Source organism: Talpa occidentalis, unplaced genomic scaffold (genome assembly GCF_014898055.3).
Source record: "Talpa occidentalis isolate TD23 unplaced genomic scaffold, MPIMG_talOcc4v2.1 talOcc4.11, whole genome shotgun sequence".
Taxonomy (NCBI): Eukaryota; Metazoa; Chordata; class Mammalia; order Eulipotyphla; family Talpidae; genus Talpa; species Talpa occidentalis.
Window position 1 is genome coordinate 11,931,646 of NW_023601104.1, and position 26,944 is coordinate 11,958,589.

Sequence of the window (26,944 nt, forward strand, 5' to 3'; positions counted from 1 at the left end):
GGCTACAGGATGCTCACCCCAGCTCAGTTTCCACTAAGGGCGCAGCCCAATACCCAGCTCCTGCTGCCACCTAGAGGTGTTATAGCCACTCCGGCTCTTTTGGCCCAGAAGGAACTTTCCTGGTGGGTCTATCTCGCCGATCCCTGTGAGCCAGTTTTTCTTTGTGCTTCCACAGCCACAGCCTGACAACACAGACCAAGAAAGCGAAGAGCAACAACAATTCCGGAACATTTTTAGGCAGATAGCGGGTGATGTGAGTACCAGCAACTCCCACTCCACAGATACTTCTTTCCTTGCTTAACTGCTCAAGTTGCCACTTATTTCATCGCTCAGAAGAGGCCATTTGGTTTTTGGTGAAAATGGGGTGGGCATGTGTAGCAGAAAAATCCACACCAAGTCCTAGGAGTTTGACGGACACAGCTACCGCAGGGCTCTGAGGCCTGGCTCTGAGCTGCCCACCACAGTCTGAACAGCTGAGGGTGCAGTGCTGGTCTTGCTCAGAAAAGCCCCAGCTTCCCTGTGAGAGAACAGCACTGGCAGGAACCTCACAAGCACGGACAGCTGGGGTTTTGCAAAGCTCTGCTCCGTCAGCTGCTGCAATCGTGAGCCTGATGCTCTACTCCCTTCCCCCTCAGGACATGGAGATCTGTGCAGACGAGCTCAAGAATATCCTTAACACAGTTGTGCACAAACGTGAGTGCCTGTACTGCGTGTAGGGGTGGGTGGCGTGGGGTGGGACCTGTCTAGTTACTTGAAAGTAGCTCTTCACTCTTCTCCACTCCTTTCCTCCCAGATAAGGACCTGAAGTCGCAAGGCTTCACGCTGGAGTCCTGCCGCAGCATGATCGCGCTCATGGACGTATCCTTCCTGCCTGTCCTTCCCAGCCCTGTCATGATCTGTGCAGCCACGATGGCAGGACAAAGAGGGGTGCCCAGTCAGGCAGCGTTTGGACAGAGTGCCCAAACTCATGCCCAAGGAAAGACTGAGAGGCCCAGAACATCCTGGATATTGGAGTAGGCACAAGTCGGGAAGGACAATGGGCTGTAACCGTCCTGTCCCTCCCGCACTGCTCTGACCTCAGGCCTGGGATTCTGCCTGGGGCCCTGCCCCAGTAAAGGCAGTTCTGAGGCTAGGCTCCCTGAATTATAGAGCAGGTTTTCACCGGGAGGAGTGGCTGTTAAATCCCCCAGGGTAGCAAATAGGATATCCCGGGTAGAGCCTTCCTGTGGGGCTACCTTCCCTCCAGAGCCCCCTAGGAGCCCCTCCTTCCAATCCAGAGGGGTTTGCTATGTTCTCTGTAGCCCTGACCTCCCTCCTCCAGACAGATGGCTCTGGGAGGCTGAACCTGCAAGAGTTCCATCACCTCTGGAAGAAGATCAAGGCGTGGCAGGTGGGAAGAGAGACTGAAGCATGGGAGTGAAGGAGGGGGTTGATACAGGGGCTCAATGTGTGACCTGTGTCCTCAAATTTTCTATTGCCAGAAAATTTTCAAAAAGTATGACACAGACCACTCTGGTACCATCAACAGCTATGAGATGAGAAATGCAGTCAATGACGCAGGTGCTGGGGAAGAGGGGCTGGCTGGGATGTTCAGTGGACCTGGTGGAAAAGGCATGTGAGGGGAGGGCTAGGCCACTAGGGCCCTCTAAGAGAAAGAGAAAGCGTTTCTTATTTTCCTCTCCCAGGCCAGAGTGGGTACGAGGCAGGGAAGAGAGAGAAGCAGGCCTAAGGGCTCTAACTCTGCTTCCTGCTCTCGCATGCCCCACAGGATTCCATCTCAACAGCCAGCTCTACGACATCATCACCATGCGGTATGCAGACAAATACATGAACATCGACTTTGACAGTTTCATCTGCTGCTTTGTCAGGCTGGAGGGCATGTTCCGTAAGTGGGGAACTACCTTCCTGTTCTCGTGTGCCTTTCAGTACAAATCTCAGCCTGATCATCCTCCAATCTACTCTCTCTAGACCGAATAAAAGTGAAGGGTCAGAATATGGGGTGGCAAAGGGAGGACTGTTGTTGAACTTTGCATCCGGCAGGATTTTGTGCTGACAGATGCCACTTGGTGCAAGGTTCTCTTAAGTCACAGCAGCAGTGGGAGAGAGCCTCTAACTGGCCTCTGGTCTGTGCATTCTTCTACACAGGAGCTTTTAATGCATTTGACAAGGATGGAGACGGTATCATCAAACTCAACGTTCTAGAGGTAAAGCCTAAAGCAGCAGTACACTCCACCAGCACCTTAAAATTCAGCCAGTGAGGCAGACTGACCCCATTGTGTGCTGCTCACTTCCAAATGGTGGTGGAGGGGTGGGTTTGCAAAGAAACAAAGGGTAGTTCCATGGGGAAGACGGCTCACAGGAACGTGTCCTGGGACCTCAGTTCTCAAAATGACTTTATGCTGGGAAATGAACGTTTCCAGGAGTGATCTGGGGGAAAGGATTTCGTAAACAGCTGCTTCTTAGAAAATCTCCCTAGTGTCCAGCTCTCTGGGGAGATTCCTTTTCTCCTCCTCTGTAAGTTCCCTCAGGCTGGCTCTCTTCTTGTTTGTGTTCTAATCTTGGCACTTCCTCTTTCAGTGGCTGCAGCTCACCATGTATGCCTGAACCAAGCTGGTCTCATCCAAGCCCCTGCAGAATCTCTCAGGACTTCAACTTCACCCAATATAGCTACAGCCAAAGGATGCAATTGCTGTACTCCTAGCAGGCTCCAGGAGATCATTGATCTTGTTCCTCCCCCCCTTCTCTCCCCACTTGGCCTCCAGGCGTCTGTTCTTGTCCTGCCCCGCCTGACCCTTTAGTAAAGGAATGAAGGAGAACAATTTTGTCCCCTTGCCACAGGGAAGCAGGCGTCTCTCTTCCTCAGCTAGCTGAAAGGAACTGGAGTGGCCTCCACCCTGAGGCAAGTGCTTACCTTAGCTTACCCTAGGCTGTTCCCAGAAGCATTTGCCAATGGTATTCAGCACTTCCTTGTGCTAGAGCCTCTGACACCTTTATGCCCTGTCACAATTGGGACAAACTAGCACTTGGTTCTGCCTGAGTGTTTCAGGATGGACTTGCTCCAGAATAAACTAGCTCACTGGAAGAGGCCTGGACACAAGGCTGTCTGCCTTACAAATTTGGCTGCATTCTAAAAAAAAGAAGTTATCTAAATAAAGGCATGTGTCTTGCTGGTTGGTTGTTTTTCTCATGTTGTTTTTCTCATGTTCAGATAATTGCCACAGCAAGGCAAAATGGCTTCCAATCTTATTCTTACCTATTGCCTACAGAGAACCCTAGTTTCAGAACAGTACAATGGAAAACATACACGTACACAAACAAAACTGGAGCCTTACTTTAATCATGCCTACTGCTATTCCTTGAGTATAGGAATTATTCAGATAACTTTTCAAGATATACAAGGAAAGGGGAATAGTTGTTGATGTATAGAAAGGACATCAAGAATAAGGTGTAGGGGGTCCTTTAACTTCAGGGACAGCTACCAGAGTATTAATAAAGCAGAGCTCTACTGCTAATTGACTTGCTGTATAGCCTTGAACAAATTCTTAAATGTAGCTGTTTGTCACATTTATCATCTAGAGCATGGTCTATAGCCTATCTGTAACCATCTTGCATTTCCCACTCAATTTCCTTCTTGCTTTCTACACAACATAGAAAAGAAAGGGTTGGCTATGAATATGCAGTCAAGGTGACAAAAGCAAATAGTCAATTAGTAAAAGTACTTTATTTTCTTCTTGTATTTGTTTTATATCTTGCTTTACAAAGTTATGAAGTTCACAGCTTTATACCAAATGTAAGAAGACTAGGCTATTTGCTTAGAAATATTTTGCAGCCAGGTGTCCATCTGATTTCATTCTTCTAATCCATATTCAATACAAAAAAGTATCAGATACCAAGGGTGCTGGGGCAGCTCTAGGGTATGTATTTTGCTGAAGCAGGAGAAAGATCTTCAACAACCTCTCCTATACCCCCTCATTCCAAATTCCACAGGGCTACTACCTTAACTTTGGAGCAAATCTGAGAAACTAGTCACATTGTGACCCAGCAGAACCACATACTTGGAGTTGGGGGTGAGGTTAGAGGTTATTGTCTGATAAGTAAGTTTGGTTTACATCAGGATTTCACACAGACTTGCATGTGGAACTCGGTATAGCTCAAATCACTTCCACTGTAACTTCTATAGCTATCCATTAGACAACCTTTCTGAAATCCTAAGGATTCTGATGATTTGAGGCAGGGATGAAATCATTATTTTATCAGTGTGGCAGGCATGGACTTCATAACAGTTTTAGGAGCTCTCCTTTAGGCAAAAGAAACAAAATTCATAAGCTTATATAAATTGCAGTTATTTGAGCAAACCAAGGTACGTGCTGTTCAAATCCCACAATATACTTCAATCTGCCCTTCACAATAAATTCTCTTCCATAAAATATACGATACCATCCAACTAAGTGTTGTACACCTACTCCCACCAAATCATCCACATACCTAATCACTAAAGCTGTCCACTGCATAATCTATGCCCCCCCCAAAAAAAATCCCAACCTTTCATTAGGCAAATAATCACTTAAACAGCAATAATGCCTATAAATTATAGGTAGGTCAGGAACTAAATACTCAGCTGCTAATGCTTCTGAGGCAGAAAAACATTTCCCCACAAAAGCAGAAGTGTAGCAGCAATGATGTTCTCTCAAATTCAAGTAACATCAGGTTAAGATAATTCTTTGCTTTTAGAGTTTTGTTTGCACTGGGTTTAATTGCTTTATAGCTGAGTAAAGGAGTATGTCCAAAGACATTCCGAACCTGATTAAAAACTTTAGCATAAAACTTGACTGAGTTTATCAGAACAAACTGCCATTAAAACACTAGCACATGCACACAAAGGAATTTATGCGGTGGTTTTCTTGGCTTCCAGTCATTAGAAGTAGGCGGGGGCCATTAAAAATAACATTCTAAAAACAGCCTCCAACTACTTATAGGAAATGAGTTGAGTTTTTTGTCAGGTTATGTAACAGTTTCCTTCCTACATCAAATGCAAATCCCTGAGCCAAAACTCTTCTCTGAGGGGAGACGGGCACAAATCGGTCAAGACAAAATTAGCCCACGTTCTGCATGACTTTCAAGATACTTAAAAGTAACGGCATACAACCATAAGCAGTCAGAATGCTTGCAGCGCCTTTATTTTTAAACAGAGGACCGCAATAGCGCATCCGGGATAACACTCTAACCTGATGTTAAATGAATTTTATACATTTTTGAAACAAAGACCACACTGTCACTGCTTCAAAGATTACTGTGAAGTGAGGAAAAGTATTACAAGTACAGGTGCCTGGTGTGTATACACATGGATGAGGAACCTCCACACATGCACACACAAAGGCAGACAGACTGGACAATCCCACCAAAGTTAAACCCAGGGCGGTTCTTACTGAGTCAGTCTGTCTGTACTTGGAAAAGTTCCCCGTGAAAAAAGTCCCAGCACCTCACATGCCCCCTGCTGTACAAGGTTCCACCACTCTCATCTCTTCAGACATGTCCTCAGGCAGGACAGAAAGGCACCTGAGCAACAGAGCAGGCAAGACTTTCTTTAGCACACTACCCGGTCAACAAGGCAGTGTGGCTTCACTACAGCCCAGAGGAAAACACCAGGGTCAGCAATAAACGCAAATGTTCTTCCCTGGAGCATCACAATTCCCAACACCACAGAACAGCCTGGCTTCTCTGATCACCCTTATAGGAAATGGGGGAGAGAGATGGGAAAACTTTTCTTAATCTCATACAGAAATAGAACAAATACTCTTTATGCAATAGGATCGTCTCTGTTCTCTCTCAAGTAATCACACAAATCTCAGTAATGTGGTTAAAGAATTAGATTAATTCTTAACATTTTTTTTTTGGCTCTAGTAAGAACCAGTGGAGCTTTTCCTGGAAAAAAAGAACACATCCTGAATCTTGCACATACAATTTCAGAGGGTTTGCATACCCTCGTGCAATTTCTCCATAAGCCCTGATGGCATCCCACATCCCAAAGCTTTTAGAGTAGCATTCATTCTTTTTCCTTCTTTTATCTCTCTAAAGAAACTTTCAGAGTTTTGAGAATCCAGAAATAAAAGACCAGGATACAACATCACAGCTTCTCTTATTAAGTCCAGAGAAAATGAAAAAACAAAGCAAGTTCACTAAGGTTTCGTTAATTTTCCTTTTCTCAATGGACAAGTAGAGTCTTAATCTTCATCATACTTCTTTCCCAGCTAGTGGAGAAATAAAGGCAAAACATCAGTATCAGAAATCAATTTCTAAGAAGCCTGCTTGAGATCCTACACTCTTTTTCCTAACTCCTCTATCTCGGGAGCTGCAGGTGGGTAGAAGGTAACCTGTAAGCCAGAGGAAGTACTTCATGGCTGCCATCAGTTTAGCACAGCTAGATACTAGGACAGAGAAGGATTGGCAATGGCGCAAATTGGAAGGTTTCAAGCCTAGAATAGGCTTGTAGAGTTAGAAACCAGAAATGGAGATAAAGGTTACACTTCCAGTTTAAACAGCCTGACAATACCTACAGCAGTGAGTGCCCAGTCTAACAGCAAAATTCCCAGGTAAATCTTAAGTCTGTGTGCTGCCACAAACTATGCACTCCATCAAGACCTGCATTTAAGCCAGCTCTATCCATCTACAAGCAGGAGAATCTTGAAACACACCTAACATAATTGTTAAGAATTAAACTATGTGCTTTCAATTCAAATGCAGTTATTACAACTAGAGAAATTAAAACTGATCCTAAGTCTAGCATTTGAACAAACTTACACTTAAGAGCCTGACTACTGGTTTAAACCATCATAAGAACATAAACTAAAAATCACAAACTGAAATTAAAAAAAATTTATGATCAAGCCCAAACTGGGTAACCAATTAGAATCTGTATCTTTAATAAACATCTGGAGAACATGAGTAGCATAAATTACTTTATGCCACGCCATTCCAGAGGAGTATGGTTCCTTAAAATCTGTTTAAATCTAACAAACCTCCAGCAAGAACTTAAAGTGTAACATATCACCCCACAGAGCTGCCCAGACTTATGCTAGTGGTAAGCCTGACTGACAACCGACCACCTTCTCTTTCCCTCCTTCCCTGATTCCCTGTGGAAGGAGACAGAGTGTGGCCTGTGTGAGGGGCCAATGTGATATTAGTTGCATTAATGACTTCCCAACATGGGAGGCAAAAAAACTTCATGAATCAATTTTGCTGTCATCCTCAGCATGTCGTTCAATGTGTCCTGCAGCATCCTAGAAATAAAGGGGGAAGGGCCTGTGAGAGAATAGTTGGCAGCAGAGTAAGAAAAAGTCAAAGCAAAGGGGATCTCCCCAGTGGCATAGGGGTTAAGTTTCAGCACTATCAGTGCTATGACCTGAGTTCGATCCCAGGCCAGGAAGCTAACCCACATATGGCTCAGCAGATCTCTCCTGTCTCTCCCGCTGCTCCCCTCAGCAGTGTATTCAGTAGATCTGCCTGTTCTGCTCCCCACTCTGTCTCTAGTGAATCCTCTTACCCCCGGCACTTCTGACCTACATTCCAGTTGGCAATAAACAATAACAAAGTCCAAGCCAAAGAGAGTTTCATGGGCACAATTAAGATCCATACACAAAGACAGTTAGGATCCAGCTCTTTGTTAATTTGCTAATGAAACTATGTACTTGATCTAGAGTTCTGTCTTTGCAAAAGCACTGTAACAGCCTCTGGGTTCAGTTACCAGATTTGAAACATTTGAAAACTTTCTTTACTCTCAAACACAACCTAATTCTTCCTTTGAAACCTCATTAAGTTACCCCCAAATCTCTGAATAATTAATAAAAAGAAAAATCCCTAAACTCTTTATTGCAATGCTGAACATTATAAGAAGATAAAAAAAGGTTTGCTTTTCCTTGCCCTGAGCAGACAAATGACCCCAGATTGACCTGAGTCCCACTAATGTACCTGCTTGGATCCTTTCCTAGCAGTGAAAAAGGCATCACAGTTCTTCCAACGACATTTCAGAGTTTGAAAGTTCGGATTCGTATGGTCAGTCAGTAAATGTTGTTTTAAATGATCTACAACCCCAAATATCAGAGAGCAACCATGCCACTGCATAGAAACAGAAAGAAAGTTACAAAGTGTATAGGAAATATACAATCAGAACATTCTTCACTTGTACCCCAGAAGCACCGTGGAAGCCCTTTATTTTTTAATTTACTCTTTGGCTAGAAAATATAAGGAAGCTACCAAATTAATGGCTACTATTAAAGTTGCCATTACATTGTTAGAAAAGGAAAATGTCAGTAAATATTTAGACAAGTTACCACAAAATTTCATGTAAGCCATATTTATTCTTTATCTTGCCATGATAAAGTGTGTTTCTTAGACCATTTATTTTATTTATTTTTAAAAAATATTTTATTTTATATAATTCTTACATCATTTTTCATTTTTGCATAATGTATGCATTTTCATTTTGGTTATATTCCCCACACAATTGCACCCCCCCTTATTTTGACCCTAGTCCTTCCTCTCCCCCCTGCCCCATAGTGTATCTCTGGTTTATAGTTGCTTATTGATTTTGATTTTTACTTTGTATTAATTAGTCTTTTTCCTGTTAGACCATTTATTTTAAAAGGCAGAGAGCCTTTTAAAAAATATTGAAAGGTTTGCTTTTAGCAATTTTTTTTTATTGAGGTGTCACTGATTTACAACATTGTATGACTGACTTAGAAGTACAGGATCACACCCTTCAGGTCTTGAGTTATACATTTGAAAATAAAAATGTCTGATAAGGAAACTACGTTGTGGAAATACTTGTCAAAAATTGTGTTTGCAATGGGAGCCTGATTTTACTCAGTCTTTATCACGTGTATCATAACAACTACCAACTTTTTTTTTTTTACTGTAAATTTACTTATAAATGTGGTTCAATTTCACTTACTAGAAGGCATGCAAGTTTTGCCTTGGCTTTCTCCCCACAGAGATTCCGACTAAAGACTGCAATTCTAACATGCTCATTTCAAAAAAGCAATCCAAATTTGAATTTTCCCTTGGTCAGTACTATCGCCACCCCTTTAGTTTAAAAACAGAAGGTATTCCCCTCATATCTTTAGATATATTAGAACTGATGAAACAAATTAAAGTTTATAATAAACAGTGTAAAAGTTTTAAATTGTGTTCCTCAAAAATCAATGAAGGCCCAAACCCAACTATCAATATATCTAATGCCTGAGGAATGGTATAGTAAGCAGTTATAGTGGGCAGGTCACAAAATAAGCATTTCCATTTTTTACTTCATATACTTCTATACTGTTCATATTTTTGTAAGCTTGTACTGGTTTTACAATCAAACAAAAGCCTCCAAGGAGACAGCCATTGGGTGGACAGTATTTAAATATACCTTACATCTAATCTTAAAAGAGGTTTTTCATTAAAATAGTATAGAAGAATTTTATGTAGGGTTTAAAAAAAAACAAGCTTCCTTGTCCTATAGTGAAAGGAATAAAGTAGATGCTCAAATATAAAAATGCTAAACTGATGTCAACAAAGGTCCATAAATTAACCTAGGGTTAAGCAACTCCTAAGTCTTATGACAAAAATAGTTTCATTTCTTACCCAGCAGCGGTAATTCTGCATCAGATTTAGTCTCACGGCCTGAATACTGCCATCGTAACAGCCAGTATAAATCTAGAGAAAGAGGTTTACCATATCAGACAAAAAAAAAAAAAAAAAAAAACCACCAAAATAACGATTATAAAACATCCTAAAAATCAGTGTCAAAAACTACTTGTAGGGCCTCCCCTGTGGCGCAGCGGTTGAGCGCTGGGTTGCGAAGCTGCCCGCAGCCTCTGCAGCGCTGGTTCGATCCCCGGCTGCTCCCCGGCCACCAGAGGAGGGTCCCACATGGCGTGCAGACCTCTCCTGCCGCCCGCTGCTCCCCTCAGCAGTGTACTTCGGTCCTTCTACCTGTTCTGCTCCCTGCTCTGGCTCTGGTGAATTCTCTCACCCTCCCGCGCTTCTGACTGTACCCAGTGCTTGTATAAATAAATAAATAAATCTTTAAAAAAAAAACAAAAAACAAACTACTTGTAGCTGTCAAATAAAACACAAACCTAAACCAAAACCAGCCCCAGAGTACAGCGGGAAAGGATCTTCTAGATCTTCTAGACAAGACACCTTAAGGCTATGCTCCTTACAAAGCCACAGTTGGGACCACACTGACAGGCAGGGCTCAGAGGCGCCCACTTTTACTTTAACTGGTGTAGCTCTGGCGTCTACTGAGCATTATATAGTAGGTACCCGCATTTGATTGGAAAAAGGATTCTACAGCTCAGAGCTTGAAAAACACCCATTCAAGCCCATAATTTAAGAATAAAGTAAATCAAGAATTAGCAATGTTAAGTGAATTAGCTTCTGCTTTATATCTGCTACGACTGTGCCACACTGGTCAAATCACCTGATTCAATCCCAATGTTCTATTCACATCATAATATAATATCGTTGGAAAAAGCACCACTCAATTTTTTAAAACCATCTTAAATCTTTCGGTTCAATGGTAAGGTTACTTTTTATTGTATTTATTTTAGCTACTAAGAGAAAAAGGAATATTCAACAATGTTACTGGGTTACTTCTCGATAATATGCTAATAGGTAGTCATTCAACAGTGAGACATGTCAGAAATAGATGTCATTTTCTGAAATGGCAAGGAGTAACATTATATGGGTTTGTAGAATTTTCAGTAAACACATTCAAAGGCAAATATGTAACAAAGCAAAAACTCACCATACTTTTATGAATGGTCATACACATAATCATGTCCTTGTGTCCTCCATAAACCTGCAACCGGTCGTGGGACTTAGGTGGAGGGAAAAATAGAGACAAAATTATGGTTATTTAGACCTTCTGTTTAATAAGCATGGTGCCTGAAGGCCTTTGCCAGATTTAAAACCACACATGAGGTACCAAATGGAAGCACCAGGAGCATTTTAAGACATATTTATCTAGTGGTAATCTTTCTAGTAAGTCCTCCCCCTCAAGGAAGAGCTGGTCAATGGAGATAATAAAATCAATTTCTGTGTAGTGTCAAAGTCTCAAACCTGAAATTGCACTTAAGGAGAAATAGACAGGTTTTAGAGACTATAATTGTTGTCCAGAAGCCATTTAAGTTTTGATACCCTTGAGCCTGTCCCTATCTCAGAACAGTATTCCTGAAGGCACAGTCCCCAGACCAGCTGCTCCGTGAGAGTGCTTGAGAGGGATGCACAGCCCAGTTCCCACCTCAGCCTTCATACATAAAAAAATATGCCCCAGGGCCTCCCCTGGTGGCATAGTGGTTGAGCGCTGGGCTGCGAAGCTGCCCGCAGCCTCTGCAGCGCTGGTTCAATCCCCAGCCACCGGCGAGGGTCCCACATGGCGCACAGACCTATCCTGCCACGCCCACTGCTCCCCTCAGCAGTGTATTTCATCAGTCTGCCTGTTCTGCTCCCTGCTCTGGCTCTGGTGAATTCTCTCACCCTCCCGTGCTTCTGACTGTACCCAGTGCTTGTATAAATAAATAAATAAATCTTAAAATAATAATAATAATAATTCTTAAAAAAAAAAATGCCCAAACCCAAACAATCTCCCCCAATCATTCAAACAAAACACTGGATATGAATTCTACCTGTAATTCATAGACACGGACAAATTTATCCAGGCAAGCAGTCACCATCACCTTGCCTAGGATGTTCACCACAGTCACGGCGTGATTGTGACCTTTATAGATCCGCACAAGCTCACCAGTCTGCATCAGAAGAGAGGTAAGAGTCACTAGACTGACTTTTAAGATACCTTCCAACTTTTGAGGTTTATGATTATATAATTCTGAGGCTTACTTGTACCGGACATGCAGCTGTACTAATTTTAACAGCTGAAGTACTCCCACAAGCATTTGTTACCCACATAAAATATAAGAAATGTATCCTGATGGAGAGAACTTAGTGTCACAGAGAGAGAAGGCCCACAACTCTACCTGTAAATATACCGTAGCTTTTGAAGCATTTTCAATTTTATCATTTCATTGGAACTAGACAATACATCTGTGAAGTTGGATTACCCCAAGGTTTACAGACCAGAAACTGAACTTCAAAGGGCTGCCTCTCTGACCAGAGTTGAGTCCTGTTTCTTCTTATTTGTTCTATTTTAAATTACATCTCATATCCATTTTTGCAAAACCTCAGACGTTCAAACTAGCTCAAGTTTTAAATGAGGCGTTACATAACCTTGAATCTGCCCCCCACTAAATATTTCTGATAAGGTCAGATTTTCTAGGATACACATTATTATAAGAACTTATGCTCTTAGATTACTAAGATATTTACTGGGAAAGGGGCTTAACTGAAATTGCAAGAGGAATACATTAAGCTTTAACCACTATTCCATTTGAGATTTCTCTAACCACCATCGCTTACGTGGATGTTGTGGGCATGAACGGATTGATCACTGGAGCCACTGAACACAAGGTCATTCACCACCTTAAAGAGAAAATTCAATGAGTTAGACTTGTTAGAAGGTTCCAAGTTCCCTCTGTAACTTGTAAGGTACACTAGCAAATTCTAATTTCCATTCTATTTTGAGATAAACATAGTGAGGTATAAAATAAGTTTCTTAGATATTTTCTGAACTGAAACTTATATCCTCACCACCAGGCACTCTGATTATGAGATAGTCTAGAAGGACAGAACGAATATCCACTTTCTACAATAAAATACATTTCATTGTTTCCCAGTTAACATATTTAAAAATAGCACATCCCTGAGTGAGCCAGGTCTAAGGAAAAGAAATACAATCTCCTTGTTCTTTTAAAGATGACTATTCTAAATAAGGATTAGAACATAGGGAAATGTCATTCAAACCCTCCTATTTGTGCAAGGCAATTAACTCTTATTCTCTTCAGTGACACTTGCCTTCATGCAAAGAATGGTCTTGCTGTGGCCCTCCAGAGTTCTGAGGAGCAATCCATTCCGTGCATCACGTACACTAATGGTACAGTCATAAGATCCCACAACCAGCAGTCTCCGGGCACCTTCCTGAGCTGTGGCCAGACAGCTGACAGCCCGAGGGCCATGACATTCAAAGATCTCAAGTCGTTTGTTGTTCTGAAAAATAAGCCACCATTTTATGAAGTAAAAGCAAAAAATAACTTAGCTGGAAAAATCTCAAAATCAACTAACCAAAAATGACTACCTTGATACAAACTCTAAATTCTACCACCTTTGACTTCCCAACTTCTGCCATACCCATTCAGCTCTCTGTCTAGATCATGACTTTCTCATCCCCCATTCCAATGGGGCAAACCCTTACCATATCAACTCATTTTTAACTTCAGCCCATAACTACCTTTATCATAATTAGAACTTGGTTCTTTTTTTTGCTGCCCTCTCGTACTTCCCTTAAGTTAATGAGTGAGTGATCAACCTTTCCTTTTTTAAAAATACTCAGACATTTTCCAGCCTACCAGGAATTCTGTTTTTGCCATCCTAAATTCTCTACTGAGAACTTCTTTCTTAGGCAATTTCAGTCAGGGTCTCACATTCTTCACTTTTTTGTGATCTTACATTCTTCTGACTTCTGGCCCCACCCTGACTTCCAAACATTCTTTCATTCAGATTTTAGACTTGCTTCCCTAATCAATACGACAATGTTGTTCATAAAGTTTCCCACTTCCCCCAAGTCTCTAAAAAGGTACTTTATGTGCATACATGGGGTAAAACTCCCAGAAAATATGCACAAACCAGCAGCAGGGGGCCAATAATGCTAAACAATGATTCTAGCCATACTGATGCACTTGAGACAAGGCTGACTGGAGTTCGGGGACCGATAGTGAATAGGCCCTGGTAAACAGCACTGGCTTTCTGTTAAGATACCAAAAGCACTGCATTTTAGGAGTAATGTCAGCTTTCAAAATTCATATCTGTGCAGTCTTACATCTCTGTCTCAAGGCCCATCTTCTATATAGCACTAGAACTATTTTAAGAGACTGTTTCCATTTGAACTTACTGTCCTCATCTTACCTCAAAAGGTGTGCACCTAATGTTTGTTGACCTCTGATAACAGTAATCTCACAAAATAGGTGATGATCAAGTTTTACCCTTTAAGGTATCTTTAATTTATTCTTTATTCGTCATTCTTATTGTCCTAACCAAAGCCTAGGCTGAGAACATCCCATCTAGAATGTAATAGCTACCCTTCTGTGATCTAACTAGTGAACCAACTAACTTGGGGTTGATTACGTATGTGCTAGATTTTTCTAATTTGATCCCAAGCATCTTAAAGACAAAAATCATGACATATTTTATAGCATCTCTTATACGTAGTTTCAGTGGAAAGAGAAATAGTAGTCACTAAACACAAAATGAGACTGTAATTGACTGGACATAGCAAACACTAATATGCTGTTAAAAGATAACAGGGTGACTTTGGGATAGTGTTAGAGCTAATTAGTAAAAAAAAAAAGCTATCAATTTCATCTTTTAGATTACATTTTTTATCCATTCTCATCTCTTCATCCTTAATCTAACCTTTCACATCAGTTTCTATTACAAAGCCTCCTAATGGTCTCCCTGCCTCGTATAAATCTTTTTCAATCTCAGGAACTCCAGAGTGACTTTTTCTAAAATACAAATTGGATCATGTTTCTCATATTTTAAAAACTATAAGATGAAGTTTAATGACATTAACAAAATACACAGGGTCATCAAAAACTGGTTCCCATTCATTTCCTAAGCCTTTTCCTAGGGCCTAGCATAGAACAGATGCTCCATAAAGGTTAAACAAACAAATGAATTTATCTTTGGATAAGTATGAGGTCACATAAACACGAAGGCAAACTTTTCACTTAGTTCACTTTACAGACTAGGCACCCTCATGAAACCCTAAATTGGTTCCAAACCACATCGATGTCATACTCAAAGGAATTTAAACACATTTTTCACAGTGTCATTCTCAAGACAAAATAAACTAGTTTAACCTGTGACTCATTATCTAGCCCCAAATGATCAGACTTAGTTTAATTTAGCAGTTACATTTTGGTCCTGGCACACTTAGCTCTGAGCAGAAAGAATGCAGGATCTTGTTTCACTTATACCAGAAGATAGCAGTTTTTGAGTTATCAACTAATTCTGTTGCTATCTCACATAAGAGAGGAACATGCCTGTCTTCCACTTTGTCCTACACATACTCACACTACTTTCACGCGGTACGGGAATTCTGCCTTCTCTCCCCAACCACTAACCTTTACGTTGAAGGTCACCACAGTGCCATTTGCCAGTCCTGCATAGAGGATTCGCCATCTATTGTGGAGGCAGAGTACCCGGTCTTCCAACTGTAACTGCTCCTTACACTCTCGAGTCTGATAAAAATGCACAACACCTAATCAGCAGACATTAACAGCAAAATAAAATGGGAAAACAATCCTGCTGAAAGTAGAGTGTGACATGATTGTTAGTAGGTAGAAAATGCAGCATCCTTTTTTTTTTTTCACTTTTGAAACATGTGGTCAAAGACCCTCAAGCTGTAGGTAGCAGTGGAAACAAATATAAATTCTAATAAATACTACCATGCTTCTAATCTGGGATGTAGAAATTTTTCAAAGAACAGTATGTATTGGGTCTTACTCTCTTAAAATAAGTAGCCAAAGATGAAGTTAAAATTGCATTGGACATAGAAAAGGAAAATGAGGACTATAGTAGTATATTTGATAATTGCACTAGTCAAATACATGTTTTCCTCCAATTGATTTCTTTCCTTTTTTTTTTTTTTTTAAAGATTTACTTATTTATTTATACAAGCAGTGGGTATAGTCAGAAGCGCGGGAGGGTGAGAGAATTCACCAGAGCCAGAGCGGGGAGCAGAGCAGGCAGAAGGACCGAAGTACACTGCTGAGGGGAGCAGCGGGCGGCAGGAGAGGTCTGCGCGCCTTGTGGGACCCTCCTCTGATGGCCGGGGAGCAACCGAGGATCAAACCGGCGCTGTAGAGGCTGCGGGCAGTTTTGCAACCCAGCGCTCAACCACTGCGCCACCGGGGAGGCCCTCCTCCAATTGATTTCTATTTCACTAGCTCTCAAATCATCCTCCATAATCGTCTATAGTTACCCAAGAAACTTAAAATGTACAGAGTATCAAGCTTCATGACTAATACTTGAGATTTTAATTCAGTAGATCTAGAATATGTATGTTTAAAGTTTTTCTTAGTAATTCCTGCATATCCACACTAACCAAGCACTAACTTTCACAGAACTGGTTTTTAGTTACAAATCTAATTATCTAGTTTAGGGCAAGTAACATAATATGTGTTCAATATTTGCTGCAGAGTGTTACATAAAGTAACTAAAGACCCAACTGTAGCGCTTGTTTTTTTAAGATTTATTTTTATTTATATATGCATATAAAAACTGGGGTATAGCCAGAGGTGCAGGATGTGAGAGGATTCACCAGGGAGAGTAGGGAGCAGAATAAGCAGATCTACTGAAATACACTGCTGAGGGGAGCAGAGGGCAAGACAGAAGAGGCCTGCTGTGCCGTGTGGGTTAGCTCCCTGGCTGGGGATCGATTTCCTGTAGCTGTGGCTGGTGATATCTTGATAGTGCTGAGACTTTCACCCCTGTGCCACAAGGGAGGCCCCCAAGTATATTTTTAAACAGGTCTGGATATTAATCAAGATGGTTACAAGCGTGTAGGATAGGACAAGCTATGGAGAGGTTAAGATGTAGGTTGTTAAAGTCTTTAATCTCTTTAGCCACCTTTCCTTCATACCTAAACTAGTCTTTCAAATTATTCAATCTCTAGCCATAAAATTACAAATATAAATGTTGCATATAGAAATTGTAAGATAAACAATAAGACAGTAAATATGCCCAATGTCAACACTCATGTTGCCTCTACTAAACTTACGTGAGATCTTTTTGTAATTTTAGAGGGAAATTTATTATACAGTATAAAAAATAGGGCTTCCCTGGTGGTACAAGGAGTTAAGACACAACCTATGAAGCTATCCGCAGCACTGCAGCATGAGTTTGACCCCCAGCCGGGAAGCTACCCACATGGTGAAGCAGATCTCTCCTGACTCACCTGCTGCTCCCCTCACCAGTGTATTTCAGTCAATCTGCCTGTTCTGTTTCCCACTCTGTCTCTGGTGAATCCTCTCACCCCCCGCACCTCTGGCTTGTTCTTGTATGCATAAATAAATCAATCTTCAAACAATAACTATGTACATGCAATAACATATCTGAATTTCAGACATGGAGAGCTAAAAATAGGCATGAAAGAATACATGCAGTATCCTTATAGTTGTATGATGTTCAAGCACAGACAAAAGTAATCAACAATAATAGAGGTCAGAACAATGGTTATCTTTAGAGAGTGGAAGGTTTGAAAGAAGCTTCAGGGGATAGTTATGGCTATCCTTTGATTTTGGTGATGGTTACACAAATGTATACCTATGTGACAATTCATCAAGCTGAAAGCTAGCATCAGTGTATTTTACTATATGAAGTTGTACTTCAATTTCAAAAACTGGCTAAGAATGTTTTTCACTAATGTACATCTCATTATGGCAAATACTACTCATGTAGAAACCTTAACAATAGTGAAAAATGCTGTAAGAGTTCTTGCTGATTTTTTAAATCAAAATGGTACTGAATTTTGTTTTTTTTTTAATATATTTCTTACATCATTTTTCATTTTTGCACAATGTATGCATTTTCATCTTGGTTATATTCCCCATACAATTGCACCCCCCTTATTTTGACCCCAATCCCATCTCTCCCCGCCCCTGGTACTGAATTTTGTTTTAATTTTCATCTGTTGGTGAGATTGTATTGTGTTCAAAGTTTTTTTAGTATTTTCTTCTTTTAAGAAGTTTTTCTGTCTTTTCCCAATTATATATAGGACTTTCAGTATTTTTCTCTACAAAGAGATATAACATTATATTAAATCCATGCTTATCCTATCTTATGTTACAGTGGATAGGAACTATGCCTATCCTATATCCCTTTTTTTACTTCAGGTTAACTCTTGTCAAAATTTATTTATAATTTTTTAAACAGTTTTAAGTATTATTTCCATGTAATAAAAGTCACCATGTTAAATATACATTTTAAGTTTTGGTAAGATATACAGTCATGCAACTACTATCATTTCAACCTTCAGTTTTGGAGGTAACTCCAAAAAAGTTATCTTGTATCCTGTCAGCCAATCCCAGCTGCCATCAGACAACCCTGAGAGTTTTGCTATTTATAGAATTTAATATAAGGAGAATATTTAGCCTGTAGTCCTTTACATCAGGCCTCTGTCTCCTATCATATTTTTGAGTCCAACCCATGTTGCTTCATGTATTAACAGTTTGTCCCTTTTTGTGGCTAGTAGTATTCCACTTTTTACATACCACATTTATTTTATGCACCATATTCACCCTACTAGTTGATGGATATTTTCATTATTTTCCTGTAAAGCATAATACTTTTATTTTGGAAATTTATGTCTTCTCTCTTTTTTGATCAATTTAGCGAAAAGTCTTTCTATTTTATTTACTTTTCAAAGTACTAATATCTAGTTTTACTGATTTTTCCTAAACAAGTTTGCTAAAATCAATCAGAAGCCTGGACCACCTCCTCCCCCACCTTCTCAAAAAAAAAAAAAAAAAAAAAAAAAAAAAAAGTGGGCAGAATAAAGCATCTGTGTTTGTTTCTTGAATGTTTTAACAATAAATACAGTCAAAATCAAGTCTGTATTATCAGTTTTGTTTTTTCTGGGCCCATTTACCTTAACATTATAGCACCGAATTGTGTGGTCACTGGAACCAGTAAAAAGAGCAGCATTCTTCCCAGAGGTTTGAGTAACCAGGAGGCAGTTCACTTTGGAGGTGTGGCCCTCAAAGACACCAATGCACTTCCGATTCTAAAGTCAAGTACACAATAGAGATTACTTGTAGAAACAGAAAATTAGATTACTTGTGCATATTGAGGATTAGAATCCTCAACCAAAAATGCCAAAACATAGTTCACTGCTATACTCTAGGTATTAAGGTAGTGCCTACTACACAAAAGGTGTTTAGTAAATATTTGTTCACTGAAGGGTCCAGCAGTCACATATATTGAGGTGCCTGCAATTATGTTAGTTGAGCCATACCAAAAAGTATATAGGGCAATTTTAATTAATGAGAATTTTAATTAATGCCTAATTTAATTAGGGCAAGACTCTCTAACATATGGACCAAAGATCTAGCAACTCCCAACTGTAAACTATAGCTCATTACCCAGGTAAGTCCCTGCATTTAATCAGTAACTTGAAAGGATGCTCCACAATATTCAAAGACATATCAGGTGCCATCACAGGGCCTTGGGGTCTAGGTGCAGTTTCATAGGAGAACATACCAAGTGTTATCTTCACACTGAGATAACATTTAGGATGTACACACATACACACACTCACCCTATAATTTAGAGCTGAAGCCAATCTCCCATATGTTACACTAACACCTCCTGGTATCACCGTTGTGTCCTGGAGTCATCCTCATGACCTCTTATACCATTAGGCTAAAGGAAACCATACACCTGTTGCCTACAGCAAACACATTTTCTTGGTTCATTACCTAGCCTTTTCACAGCATCAGCAATTTCCAATACTTTCCAGGTGTTCAGATGACATAATTTTCCTAAAGTTTCTTGGCTATCACTGTTGTTAGAATTAATTTGATATATACCATATTCAAAACATTCATTCTGTGAAAAGTGACAGTAATGAGCGTGGGATTATATGAAGTGTAGTATAGGAGAAGAGGGCTGCTCTCCTTAATAACTTGGACAATTAATCGATTTCAGGGTGAAGGTCTCCTCTCAGATTTCCCCTATATTCATTCCATTCCATTTCTATTATGCAGTAGACAGGCGACCTCATTACCAACTCCAGGGCTGGGGCCTGACTGATGTAATCTAATCTCCTTTGCCTAGATGACTCCTCAGGGAGTAAAGAACTAGACCTTTTTTCTGGTGGTGGGGACCCCAGTGACTCCTGGCATCTACATGTGAGCAGACAAACTTCCTTTTAGAAAAGAAGAAAAGGCAGAGTGGAAAGTCAGAAAGTATCGAAAGGATCTAAAGTCAGTCTATAACCTGCACCTACCTCTGAACAGCAAATAAAGTTCTCTATTTAAGAGAGTTGGACACTTTAAAAGCTGCAACCAACTAAAAATATTCAAACTGATTTATCAACTTACCACCAGATTATAAACTCGGACAGTTTTATCTGCTGAACAGGTATACAATAAGTTTCCAAATATTTGAATTGCATTAACTGCAGCTTGGTGCCCCTCAAAACTCCCTTCTGTGGGCTCATCATCATCTCCTGGCTCTGAAGAAATTTCTAGAAAACAAGAATGTGTTTGAGACTTGTCTGCTTGTGTCTGAAAAGATCCTAAAAAATCAAAACCATTACATAAAAAGTGGTCCTAGCCTTCTCCTTCTAGCCAAGTTTCCCCAGCAAAATACCATGATTCACTCATGAAGGCTTCATAAGAGAAGGCCGAAAAGATCTTCCACTTAGAAAAATGAAAGATACTTATTTGAAAGATAATTTTCAGTGACAGTGTAAAGTACCAAATCTTTCCCACATCCAGTCTCCTCTGCTGCCACTTATTTCCTTGTATAAGTAATTGTTCTTTAAAAGCAGTTGCTAAGATAAACTCATGCCATTCGTAGCAACATGGATGGAGCTGGAAGGGATTATGCTCAGCGAAATAAACCAGAAGGAAAAGAAAAATATCGGATGGTTTCACTTATAGGAGGAATATAAGGGAACCAAATAAGGGATCAGGAAAAATAGTTACAAAAAAAATTAGCAGGCAACCATAAATCAGAGACATTCTGCAAGGGAGGGGAAGGCAGAGGGATGGAAACAGGGGACGAAAGAGCACAAGGGACTATGGTGATGGTGCCCGGGTGAATTGGAGGTGGAATTCTATAGGGACGACACCTGAGAGGAGAAAGTATACACTGAACAAAAATGAACAATGATGTAAAAAAATACACACACACATATAATATATATAAATTAAAAAAAAAATAAAAGCAGTTCCTTCAAAACCCTACAGCAATGAAACCTTAATACTATTGCTAACTGGCTGAATAGTAAAAGAGCCAAGTAAGTGAGATGGGAGTAAGAAACTGAAAAGGCCAGAATATAAGGATTTAGGGCAACTCTTTAGGTGACAGCCCTCAAAGCCTACTCTAAAAGCATAATTAAGGAGAGTTAAACTCTGGTATTAGTACTTAGAAGCTTTTTTCCTGTGGTTAATTAAATAAAACAGAGAACCATATACCTGAAGAGTGCTTTGATCCTTTTATAGAGGAGATCACGGTCTGAGTTTCTGCCACACTACAAAATAATAGCAAAAGTCTTCTTAACATATGTGTGAACAGGACAGGTAATAATGCTTACATTTTCCTGACTCAAAGCATTCTGAACAATGGGCAAAGTAGCAATGATGATATAAGAGATCAGTTTTTCCACCTATAATTTCTACAGAAAGGAAAAAATACAGTAAATATTGACAACCCAAATGAGGAAGGGGAAAATCTCCATTGGCAAGGTTTGACTTTACAATATTTTACATCCATTTGAGTCCTTTAAAAATTTTATTCATCACAAAAGTCTGTTTTTTAAGAAAGGAAGAAAGCTATTCTGATTGAACCAATACATCTTTACCTTACAGGGATGCCATCTTTATTGCGAGTGACAATCTCACTGGTTGAGCTAACTTCATCACAGCCAGAACGAGAAGTTTCTAATGAGTTTTGCTCTGTGGAGTGCCAAACATCCTTTTTAGATGGGCTGTCCGGTTTCTCTTCTCCGGATTCAGAAGAATTGATAGATACTATTACAAACTGAGGATTAGGGATTTCTAGGACTTCCAGAGACGAGTCACTATCTGGCTCATCTCTGACACTCTCTTGTTCTGGGCCAGTTCTATCTTCCCAGGTGGAGGTTGTTACTTTCCCCCCTTTAGTTGACTTTCCAGTTTTCACTTTTCTTACAGGTTTAGCGGTAAATGTGTCCTGTTCAGTGTCACTGTTCTCAGGTACATGGGCAGCCCGTAGAGTTTTCTTCTTCCTAAGTCTCTTCCTTCTCCTGTTTCCTCTAGTTTCAGCTGATGTCAGAGTAGACTCTGCCTGTTGTTCAGGCTGGTCAGCTGCAGAGTGAGTCTCCTTCTCTAAAGGGGTTTCTGAAGCAAAGGACAATCTTTGAAAAAAACTGGTACAGGCTTCAGACCCACTGTTCCCCTTGGCTGGCTCTTCACCTTCTTTACTTAGGGTAGGAAGACCAATTGATTGGGAAGAGGGGCTATTTTCTCTGTTTCTGGTATTTCTTTGCTCCATGGAAAACTTCAATTCTTGGCTAGGTTCATGGAAACTTTCCCTTAGTGCTGATGCAGACAACGCTGCTGTGACCTCTGGATAAACTGGACCACTGTCAGTGATCTCTCCTGATTGAGAAGAAAAAAATTATTGCATATTTTATTGTGTCTGCTGTTTATAGCCATAAACTACAGTTATTGATTCCTGATTGCATCTTTACCAAATTATGACATTCTGATGTTATCCAAACCATGACGATAAAACCGTTCATCTCACCCCTCAGACATTTCTATTATAGCACTTTGTAGACTTTGTCTTGCATGAGTATCAAAAATGGCATGCATGTCTTATACCCTACCAAAGCCCCTTATGGGCAGGGATTATTTTTATTGATCTTCTTTCTTTCTAACTTGAAAGTCTATATATCTAGCATGTGCTTTTTTTCTTAGTAGATACTTCAATATCTACTTAAATGAAGTGCTTTCACCTTTATGTCTCATAAGTTTTATTATGCTTTCTCTTCACATCTTCCAATTCAGCTATATACTAGTAGTTAAAAGTCAGCTCACTTGCAAATATCTATTTTTTTACTTAGTTATTTAATTCATGTGTAAGAATTTAAACAGATGAAATAAGCACAAAGACATACAATGTAGTGTTATACAGAATACTAAAGAAGAGGAAAAGCCTTAAAATTCAAGGGAGATCATATAAATTACTGTATATATGTGATTATGCAACTTCTCAAATACTATGCAACTACTACTAAAAACATTTTTAGATGAATTATTTTTATGGCACAGGAAAATGATCATGATACATTAAGTGGAAAAATGTCAAGTTATAACATACGATCATTTTCATATGTATAAAGTCTACATGTAAGCACATTTATGATTTAAGAATAATACATCATATTTACATTTATAGTTTCCCAACTTTTTACAACATTATGAATTACTTTAGCAATCAGAAAAAATGATAAAAGCTATTTTTGAAAAAGTAGCTTAAAAAGTGACAATAAGGCCTACTCATTTTTTAATACTAAATACTATCCATATAAAAGTAATCAAATTCAATATAAAAGATAAAATACATTTGATATAGAGTTCTAGATTAGTGTTGTACTAGGTAGTAAAATCTAGTGTAATTCTTCAGACCTTTTGGGTTTTGCTCAAAAAAAAAAAAAATCACACAATGCCAGTTTATTTGCTTTTTTAAAAAAGCATTATTCCTTTATTGTAAGATTTTATTGATTTTATTGATTTTGCATAGAAGAACTAGGGTGTAGACCAGAGATGCAGGGGGTGAGGGGATTCACCAGAGATGGAGTGGGGAGCAGTACAGGCAGATCTACTGAAACACACTGCTGAGGGGAGCAGCAGGCAAGAGAGGAGAGTCTGCTGCACCTCATATGGGTCAGCTCCCTGGCCAGAGATTGAACTCAGGCCATCACAGTGAGCCGTTGTGGTGGTAGCACTGAGACTTAATCCCTAGGTCAGCAGGGAGGCTCTAGTTTATTTGCTTTTGATTTAATTTCCAAGATAGTACTATTTGGTTGTGTAAACTTCATATAGATTTTAAATAGCTTAGTAGTTATTTTCAAACAAGGTGCTGGGCCTCCCCGGTGGCGCAGCAGTTGAGCGCTGGGTTGCTAAGCTGCCCGCGGCCTCTGTGGCGCCGGTTCAATTCCCGGCTGCTCCCCGGCCACCATAGGAGGGTCCCACATGGTGCGCAGACCTCTCCTGCTGCCCGCTGCTTCCCTCAGCAGTGTACTTCGGTCCTTCTGCCTGCTCTGCTCCCCACTCTGGCTCTGGTGAATTCTCTCACCCTCCTGTGCTTCTGACTGTGCCCAGTGCATGTGTAGACAAACAAACAAATAAATAAAACATGCCTCTATTAAAAAAAAAAAAATCAAACAAGGTGCTATTTTATGAAAATTTCTCAAAATTTTCACCCAAATTCCTATTCAAATCACAGAGCTGCTTTTCGTCACTGACATCTACCTCTCAGGTTTATATCAATCCTAATTCAGAGAAAGAAAACCAGAGGATATATTTTATCTAGAAAATTGATTAACATCAACCACATTTATCTCACAAAAACCAATTATTTCTCTGTACTAATCCTAATAAAAAGAATCTCTTAGGTATTAATACAAAGTCAACTTGGTAATTCTAGATTAAATTAGGGAAAAAGTTACTGATGGTTAAAGAATTCTCCTGAATGAAGGAAATTTCCAAAAAAGTTCATCGTAGTACTTTTAGATTTTTTTTAAAGATTTATTTATTTATTCATTGCATAGAAGAAGAACTGGGGTGTGGGCCAGAGGTGTGGTGGGTGAGGGAATTCACCAGAGACAGAGCAGGGGGCAGAACAGATGGATTTATTGAAATACACTGCTAAGGGGAGTAGTGGGCGAGACAGGAGAGGTCTGCTGCACCATATGTGGGTTAGCTCCCTGGCCAGAGATCGAACTCAGGCTGTCATGGTTATAGCGCTGAGACTTAACCCCTAGACCACCAGGGAAGCCCCATTACCTTTAGATTTAATGGGCAAGTATGACTCTCCATCACAGATATAGAACAATACTAGGCCCACTATAGGCTTGCTCTGCGCCCAGAGAAAAGTTTACATACTATTAGCTTGCAGTAATTCCTTGGTCACACTGCAGGCTGAGCTCCGTGACACAGCATTCACATTCTCTTCTTGTTCAGGAGACATGGGTTCTTGTTTAATTTGAACCGATGAGTCTGGAGCAGGAACACCTCCATGGACTTGGAAAGTAGGAGGTGGGGTGACTTGGAGAGGGGCTCCAGTGGACGATGGAGACACATGGGAAGATGGAGGCTCCAGAAACACTGGGAAGAAGGGTGTAGGCAGCATTGCAGCATCAGCAGATGTTTGAGGTCTATTGTTCCTCTGTTCTTGTATAAGGCTACAGGGAACCTGGTCTGGATGCTCAGAAGGTTCATATGTTTCTAGAAAGGGAAACACATGTGTACAAATGCAAAAATGTTATCTGAAATGTCACCTGCTTTGAATCAATTAGTATTTTTAAAGATTACAAGAGAATTTTAAAGTTCCTCAAAGTAAATTGTCATATAATCACCAGAGATACAGACAGAAGAGGAATCAATACTCCACTGTTCAGATTTTAAGTGATTTATCCAAAGTTCTACCGGCATGACACAAAGAGTCAAGATTTGAACTCATGTCTTGATTCCCAAACTAGCCTCTTTCTATAATACATGATCTCTCCAAATACCTTGTAATCCCTGCAGAATCTGTATTCTATGGGTCCTCAGTGCACTCATCTCCATAGTTATCTAAAAAGAAAGTATTTTATTAAGCATTTAGATATTCAGTTTTTGAGATGACCCATTTTCATTAAATGTTCCATCTACTGTTACCTGCTGCTTGAGCATAAGTAGCCTCTGAACTTCAACATAAGCTGTCTGAAGTGCTGCCCGGGCTTGCAGAAGGTTGTTATCCATGCACTGCAATGATTTGCTTAGTTCTTCCTCCCTTAAGGAAATATTCAGCAGCTGGTCAACCTGAGAACGTTCTGTCAAAAAAATCATAAGATTCAGTTTCACACTGGAGGCTTCTTTTTATTTTTAAAGATTTATTTATTTATTTATACAAGCACTGGGTACAGTCAGAAGCGTGGGAGGGTGAGAGAATTCACCAGAGCCAGAGGGGGGAACAGAACAGGCAGACTGACGAAATACATTGCTGACGGGAGCAGCGGGCAGGGCAGGGGAGATCTGTGTGCTTTGTGGGATCCTTGCTGGTGGCCAGGGATCGAACTGGCACTGCAGATGCTGCGGGCAGCTCTGCAGCCCAGCGCTTAACTGCTGCGCCACCAGGGGAGGCCCTGGAGGCTTCTTTTTAAATAATATAGTTCCTCAGAAGATGGAACCACATCACGTTACCTAGGATAAGCCTTTACTCTCCCTCCCCCCAACCCCTGTAGATCAGTAGACACTCATCCAAACTCATAAATCACATAGTCAAGCCAGATGCTACCAGAGCTAGAAACCAAAGGTGACAATTGGTAAGATGGAGGTGCCTTCTAGGTCCAAGAACACCACTATATAATATCACTTTACCTAATCATCATCTTCTACCACTAGCTTTCCAAGGGAGGTAGCTGTTCCAGGCAAATCAACTCCCATTCTTCCTTTATCTACCAACATCTTTACTCAAGGTTTTGCTTACAATGGCCCCAGACCTGAACTGCTTGTGCTCTCCCCTCCCAATCCGTATTTTCTAGTCTGTGTGTTACTGAAAATAATTCCTTTTATGGGGGCAAGGGGCCCAACAACTATAATGGAGGATTAAGGGTGACTTGTGGTGGGTGGCATGATGTGGTGTGGTACCAATACCTTTGAAAAAGGCGTGAGTCTATACCCCTAAATCATATATAGTGTTACCTGAACATAAAATAAGACCATTTAAAAAATAAAAAAATAGATGTCTTTACTAGTGTAGGCTTCCTAAAAATATACATTTTTTATGTTTATATTTTATATTTATATGTATT

The 26,944-nt window shown here is 40.2% G+C and overlaps 2 protein-coding genes across 8 annotated transcripts in view; one reads left to right on the top strand and one right to left on the bottom strand.

Annotated features, from left to right (window-relative positions):
• CAPN3 (calpain 3) overlaps positions 1-3,118 on the top strand; it is a 46,548-nt gene extending 43,430 nt beyond the window's left edge. For both annotated transcript variants that reach the window (XM_037502290.1, XM_037502291.1), the window contains 8 exons: positions 176-253; positions 636-693; positions 794-858; positions 1,322-1,390; positions 1,482-1,560; positions 1,769-1,885; positions 2,146-2,204; positions 2,578-3,118. In XM_037502290.1, coding sequence (XP_037358187.1) covers positions 176-253; positions 636-693; positions 794-858; positions 1,322-1,390; positions 1,482-1,560; positions 1,769-1,885; positions 2,146-2,204; positions 2,578-2,604 — 552 coding nt within the window. In that variant the 3' untranslated portion in view covers positions 2,605-3,118. The remainder of the gene's footprint in view (positions 1-175; positions 254-635; positions 694-793; positions 859-1,321; positions 1,391-1,481; positions 1,561-1,768; positions 1,886-2,145; positions 2,205-2,577) is intronic.
• Positions 3,119-3,302: 184 nt separating this feature from the next.
• ZNF106 (zinc finger protein 106) overlaps positions 3,303-26,944 on the bottom strand; it is a 57,044-nt gene continuing 33,402 nt past the window's right edge. For 4 of the 6 annotated variants that reach the window (XM_037502294.2, XM_037502292.2, XM_037502293.2 and 1 more), the window contains exons 8-22: positions 25,809-25,963; positions 25,664-25,724; positions 25,035-25,376; positions 21,746-22,523; positions 21,360-21,415; positions 20,259-20,404; positions 18,806-18,940; positions 15,279-15,395; positions 12,952-13,143; positions 12,457-12,519; positions 11,670-11,789; positions 10,790-10,861; positions 9,622-9,693; positions 7,966-8,112; positions 3,308-7,277 (exon numbers count right to left, since the gene is read on the bottom strand). In XM_037502294.2, the coding sequence (XP_037358191.1) occupies positions 7,221-7,277; positions 7,966-8,112; positions 9,622-9,693; positions 10,790-10,861; positions 11,670-11,789; positions 12,457-12,519; positions 12,952-13,143; positions 15,279-15,395; positions 18,806-18,940; positions 20,259-20,404; positions 21,360-21,415; positions 21,746-22,523; positions 25,035-25,376; positions 25,664-25,724; positions 25,809-25,963 (2,513 nt within the window). In that variant the 3' untranslated portion in view covers positions 3,308-7,220. Of the gene's footprint in view, positions 7,278-7,965; positions 8,113-9,621; positions 9,694-10,789; positions 10,862-11,669; positions 11,790-12,456; positions 12,520-12,951; positions 13,144-15,278; positions 15,396-18,805; positions 18,941-20,258; positions 20,405-21,359; positions 21,416-21,745; positions 22,524-25,034; positions 25,377-25,663; positions 25,725-25,808; positions 25,964-26,944 lie in introns of all 6 variants that reach the window. The other 2 variants (XM_037502297.2, XM_037502298.2) reach the window with 1 other exon arrangement.